General features: G+C 62.5%; 1 protein-coding gene across 9 annotated transcripts in view; it reads left to right on the forward strand.

The window, feature by feature from the left end:
• The window catches only part of TSNARE1 (t-SNARE domain containing 1), a 70,106-nt gene extending 65,035 nt beyond the window's left edge, over positions 1-5,071 (forward strand). For 7 of the 9 annotated variants that reach the window (XM_081070633.1, XM_081070637.1, XM_081070640.1 and 4 more), the window contains 2 exons: positions 724-806; positions 3,857-5,071. In XM_081070633.1, the coding sequence (XP_080926759.1) occupies positions 724-806; positions 3,857-4,423 (650 nt within the window). In that variant the 3' untranslated portion in view covers positions 4,424-5,071. The remainder of the gene's footprint in view (positions 1-723; positions 807-3,856) is intronic. The other 2 variants (XM_081070638.1, XM_081070639.1) reach the window with 1 other exon arrangement.
• Positions 5,072-6,000: the final 929 nt, after the last annotated feature.

A 6,000-nucleotide genomic window follows, 5' to 3' on the forward strand; every position in this document is an offset into this window, starting at 1 on the left:
TGTACCCCTTGGAGGCCTGGCCACGGATCCCCGGAGCAGAGGCCCTTCATGGTGGCTCCTATTGAGTGCCCCCTGAGCCAGGACTGAGGGTGACTCGAGGGGTCTGTGACCCTGCAGAGCTGCCCCTGCCGACTTGGGACTTTCCAGACAAGGTGAAGGCAGTGGCCTGGGGCTCATGGGGCACCAGACTGCTGCAGGTCACATGGTGGGGCTGCACCCGCCTGACAGTGCCCAGGGCTCAGGGGAAGGAGCTGGCTGATCGGCCACTCGTAGGTGCCCCGGCAGAGCTGTCCTTTGTGGGGAGTGCACTGCAGGCTGAGCCCACTCTCGGGGCGATGAGGACCTCTCTTTTCTGGGCCTCGACCCTGGTTAGTGCCAGGTGCCATGGGCCAGCGCGTGGAGAGTGTTCCCGGCCCAGCCACAGTGGTCCTCGCCGCAGTTCTGTAAGGCGGGGTCTCTGCATTCTCGGAGCCCCGCCTTCACCCTTTCCTGAGTGGGCTGCCCTGCCCGCGGGGCACCTCCAGGCTGTCTGTCCTGACTACTTGGCCAGCACCCCATCCCTGCAGCCTCAGCTTTTTGGGAGGCTGGACTTCTCGCCTGGGCCTCAGTGACCACCCAAGGGACAGACACCATGCACTCCCCCTCCCTGCAGCCCCCAGGCTTGGGCTCCTGGGCTCGGCCTCAGGTCCACCTAGTAATTGCTTTTGTTGTCTTGATTTGCAGATAGTATTGAAGCCAGCCCCGAGGCTGCGTCCTCGCACACACAGGCCGCCAGCGAGCTCCTGGCTGGAGCCAGCCGGCATCAAGTAAGTCAGTGTGAGGGGCCAGCCTGTGGCCTCTGCAGCCCCCAGCCCGGAGGCCCAGGCCCTGACCTCACCTGGGAAGGGCACAGCCCCAAAGTCTTTGAGCCCAGGAGGCCTGGTGTGGGAGGGGAGAGGAAGGGCTGTGGGTGTCTGTGCCCCCAGGGTGGTCGCACCACCTCCTCGTCTGCACCCCCACAGAGGGGCACCAGGGTCTGTGCCCGCTGGCTCAGTGGCAGCTAGAGGATAGGGAGTGAGGTGAGAGGTGAGCAGTGCCCGCCTGGTGGTGGGTCTCACTGTAGTGGGCGCTGGGCCTGGCTGTGATACCCCAGGAGCCGGCTGCACACAGCTCTGTGGCTCCTGCCTTTACCTCCTGGGCAAGCTGGGTCGTGTGTGCCGCTGCTGTCTGGAGGGTGCGGGCCGTGGAGAGGGCCCGCCTGACCTTCCCATCCTCCTCCGCCTGCCGCCTGGGCGCCTGTGGGCTCAGCGTCTGCCCCTGACCTGGTCTTGGGCTGCAGGCTGGGAGGGGGCCTCCCCGTGGACCAAGCAGAACTTGGCTCAGAGGGAGTGAGAACATACCAGGCCTTTATTGGCTTGCGATGGGGCTTCGGGCAGCCTTGGGGACCGACTGCCGGGCCTCTTTTCTGACCTGCAGCCACCACGTGGCCACCTGACTAGGCCAGGTGGGCTTGTGCCTCGCCCCCTGGGACTGAGGGCCCGGCAGCTCTCCTTTATCTGCGCCTCAGTCACTGCTGGGACCTGGCAGTCAGTGATGGAACCTGCAGAGCCCAGCCCTCAGGAGAGGAGCCTGTGTCCCTGGCGTGGGGAGGGAGTGTTTCCTGGGAGAGTGCGTGCTCTGTCCTAAAGGCCAAGCAGGAGTTGTCCTGGCAGAGGGGACATTGTGCACAGAGGCTGGGGGACTGGCTGGCTGCCCAGGCGAGCTCAGGGCAGCTGTGTGTGGGCCGTGCCAGAGGGAGAAGTGGGCGGACCAAGCCCTCGTTCTTGGGGGGCTTTGGGAAGTCCAAGCTCTACTTGGGAAGGGCACTCTGGATGCCTTCGAGAAGGGAGACGGGGCGGGGAGGACGGTGTGAACCGCAGCAGGACGTGGTGAGATGCTGAGCAGCAGCAGGAGGGAGCCTGTGGGGAGCCCAGACGGGGCAGGCCACACGTGGGGACAGGCTCCGCCGGACCCAGGCCTGTGCTCTGAGGGTGGAGGCTGGGCCCACCGCTCTTCCCCCTTGTCTCTGTTAGTGGCCTTCAGATTCAGAAGTCAGGGTGAGCAACGGTAGGCCACACGTGACAATTGGTGAACGCACTTCAGGAGGGGACGCTGGTGGGCCAAGGTGTCACCTGCAGGCCAGGGCAGAGGCACGGCTGGTGCCACTCAGGGCTGTCTGCCCCCGCCCAGGGCCTGCACGGTCCAGCACACGGAGGGCAGCCAGGCTCTCCACCGGAGACTCTCCACCAGGCCTGGCCCTTCCAAGGCGTCCCAGAGTAGAAGGTACCACTGCACCTGACGAGCGACGTGGACCCGTCGGAAGCTGAGGGCCTGGGCTCGCTCATGGGGACTCTCCCGAGGGTGGTGCCTGCGGGCCTCACCTCCAGGAAGCCTCAGCTTGAGAGGGAAGCACAGCGGGCGGGGCTCCGTCCATGAGCATGCAGGGGTTGCCAGGTCAGGAGGAGCGGCAGGTCCCTGCATTGGGGAGGAAGACGTGGTAGGAGATGTCTGCACCACGGAAGGCAAACGGGAAGGTGCCTGGACCGAAGAAGGAAGACGTGACCAGGAACAGGAAGAGGAGGAGGAGGCGGCGGCCTGGACAGCCACCTGTGCCCAGGGACACCTCATCAGGCTCAGAGCCCCTGCCGCACCCCCGCCCCATGCCCGGGGGCTCGCTGACGCTGTCGTGGCTCATTCCCACCACAAAGCAGGAACCCTCGGGCCATAGACATGACAAGCGGGGCTCAGACCCAGAAGGGGCCAAGAGTTGGTGCCACATAGTAATGTCCTCCCACTCGCTCCCACCCCCACACGACATGTGTCCAGTGAGACAGGACTCACCACACCCCTGTTTCAGGCCCCTTGGTTTTCCCTGGAGCGTTTGTTGACTTACCGCACACCCATACTGTCCAAAGGGTTAGACAACCCACAGCCAGGCCTTTCATTTGCTGGTTAGCGATTCGAGCCCAAAGAAGAGAAGAGGAGGGTTTCCTGTGTGACAGCCAGCAAGAGGCAGAGCTGGGTTGGGAGCTCGGGGTCTGGGATTCCACGTCCAGGGCTCCTCCTGCTGCCTCGGGACGTCTGCTTTTGTGTGCACCCTCTCATCCTCCTGGGACGTGCGCTTGGTGGGTGGGTGGACCCTCACACAAGCAGATGGGTGCCTGGATGGGTGGATAGATGGGTGGATGGACGGAAGGGTTGGACAGGTGTACACAGGTGGGTGGATGGATAAATGCAGGCCCAGGTAAGTAGATGAACAGATGGATGGGTGAGTGGATGGTGGATGGACGGAGCATGGGTGATTGGATGAACAGGTGGGTTGAGGATGGGTGGCTGAGAGATGAACACATAGGTGGGTGGATGGATGATTAGTGAGTGGATGGAGGGAGGCATGTAAGGAAGGAGGATGAAAGGAGGGGAGGAGATGGATAGATGGAGGAAAGATGGATGATTGGTGACCAAATGGATGGGCAGAGACACGAGGGGATGAGAGAGAATATGTATGGACAGATGGACAGAGGATGGTAGCTAGAAAATGGCCAGCTTGGGGGGATGGCTGTGTAGCTGGGTGGATGGGTACATACATGGCAGCACGTGGCTGCCCCGGGACCTAGGAATCGTCAGGTGGAGGTCTCAGTCTCAGCATCATTGGAGTAGGTCTTTCACCCGCTGAGTGTTAGTTTCCTAGTCAGGGTGGTGCTGCCCGCTGCAGGGGGCACTAGGACAGCTGAACAGTGACCGTGCAGAGGGCCTCGTACAGGTGGCAGTCCTGGCAGCCCTCTGGTGCGGCCCCAGCCCTGGCCTGCGAAGGCTCATGTTCCCTGTCTCCCTCTGCCAGCCGATGAGGAGGACGAGGCCCCGAGCTGCCTGTCGCTGCCCCTGCGGACTGTGGACGGGCCCGGCCTGCCCGAACCTGACCCCCTGGACCTCCGCGGAGCCTTCCCTGCGCCCACCTCCTCGCTCTCCCCACCTGCCTCGCCCGCCTCGGCCCCTCTGGCAGCCACGATCCCGGGGGCTTTCCAGCCTTCTCCACCCTCCTCCGTGCCACCCCAGCCCTCTGGAAGGCCCATGGTGGCCGAGGCCTCCGAGTTTGAGCGACGGCTGCTGGACTCCCATCGGCGTCAGGGCGCCCTGCTCTCCTCCTGGGCCCAGCAGCAGAGCACACTCTTGGCCCAGCAGAACCTGCTGCTGCAGCGGCTGGCGGAGCAGAGCCAGAGGCTGGCTGATGGCATGCAGGCCCTCAGCCGGACCCTCGAGAGGCTGGTGGAGGCCTGCCCGGCCCCCAGAGCCTCGCCCACGGTCCAGGACGGCATCGCTGCTGGTGGAGGGGCCCGTGGACCTGACCAAGGCTCCCGGGGAAGCCCCCAGGATCCCCCCACGGGCCTGGAGGTCTTCTCAGGGCTGATCGTGAAGGTGGAGGAGGAGCTTTAGGGTCAGGGCCACGGTGGAGTGGGACTCCAGTCTTAAGAGGCGGGGCCTTGACGGAACCGGAAAGGACACAGGACATCTACCTGTGGCTGCCCCTTCTGTTGCATGGTCGTTGGGGGGGGCTTGGTGTTGTGCAAAACGGGCTGAGAGCCAGGCGGCTGGGGGACCAGGCAGAGTTCTACTCAGGGACGACACAGTTGGGATGGCAGAGGGTCGCTAGCAGGGGGCGAGCCAGCACGTCCAGGCAGCCAGCAGCAGGCAGAGTGGCGGGGAGAAGCACGGGGGGCAGTACCCCCAGACTGCCCCCTTAGGGTTGGACCCTAGAAATGTGGCTGGGCTGGCTGTCAAGAAGGCCCCCTGACTGTCCCGAGTGACTCCTGGAAGCCCCTCCTTCATGGCGTATGTGGACTCCAAGGGGCTGGGCTTCTGGGTTGGCTGGACTTTGGCCCAGGGAATCAGCCGCGTCCCAAATATGGGCCGTCTCTACTGTTACATGTCTGCTGTATGACACGCATATGCACACATGTTCCTTGGTACTGTATGGGGGGGTGCCCTTTTGTACCTGGTTGTTTTTTTTTACACAAAGTATTTTTCTTATTTAAGCATAAAATGACAAAAAAAGGCAGTAATGGTGATGATAGTGGTGCTGATGCGTGACTGAAATGGAACCAGCGCCTTCCTCCCGGCGGCGCCGAGGGCTGGGCTGGGCTCTGAAGAAGGCGGCTTGGCAGAAGCCATAAAGGTGATTGGGCAGAAGTCAGTGAGGCTGGTGGAGCAGGCAGGTGGCGAGGAGGGCGGCAGAGTCCAAGTAGAGGGAATCCAGGGCAAGGTTGGGGAAGAGCGACCCCAGCCCAGCCTTGGGGCCGCGGGGTAGCCCGGTGCTGCCAGATGCCGACGGCCGGGCAAGAGCATGGCTGGGACAGGGTGCCTGTCATTTGGGCCGGGGGTCGAGGGTGCACCGAGGAGCCCAGGCTGCAGGCAGGGAGAGCAAGGGCCTTGCCTGGCCTCAGAGGGGGAGGCGCTCATGCAAGGAGGGGTCCCAAACTTGGTCCAGGAGTGCCCGTCACACCTGGGGCTCTGGAAGCTCCTTCTCTGGGGTGTGTGTGTGGGGGTGACCTGGAGATCCCTTTAGGAATGAGGCTGTGATTTGGGTTTAAACAGGAGCTGGTCAGAGTTTGAGCTTTTGAGGAAAGAAGGTCTTAGCATTTGCGGTGCAGACAGCTAGGAAGATGGACGGGGTTCCAGCTGCAGCCGAGCCTGCCCCCAGCCTCAGTCTGGACTTCTGTAACTGTCCACAGGCAGCCTGGATTTTAAACCAAATCCACCAGGGGGGTATGGACCTGGGGAGGGGCATGGCAGGAGAGAAGGGCTCATCTCACATCAACAACAATGGTAGCTGGAAAACGGTGAAGTGATACCTACAACGTGTTGGCAGAATAACCATCAGCGTGGGATTATGCACCTAAGAAAACCATCTTTCAAGAACAAAGACAAAATGGAGACATTTCCATACAAGTGAAAACTTTAAGGGTTTACCACCAAGAGACTTTCACT

This window comes from Rhinolophus hipposideros (genome assembly GCF_964194185.1).
Source record: "Rhinolophus hipposideros genome assembly, chromosome: 13".
Lineage (NCBI taxonomy): Eukaryota > Metazoa > Chordata > Mammalia > Chiroptera > Rhinolophidae > Rhinolophus > Rhinolophus hipposideros.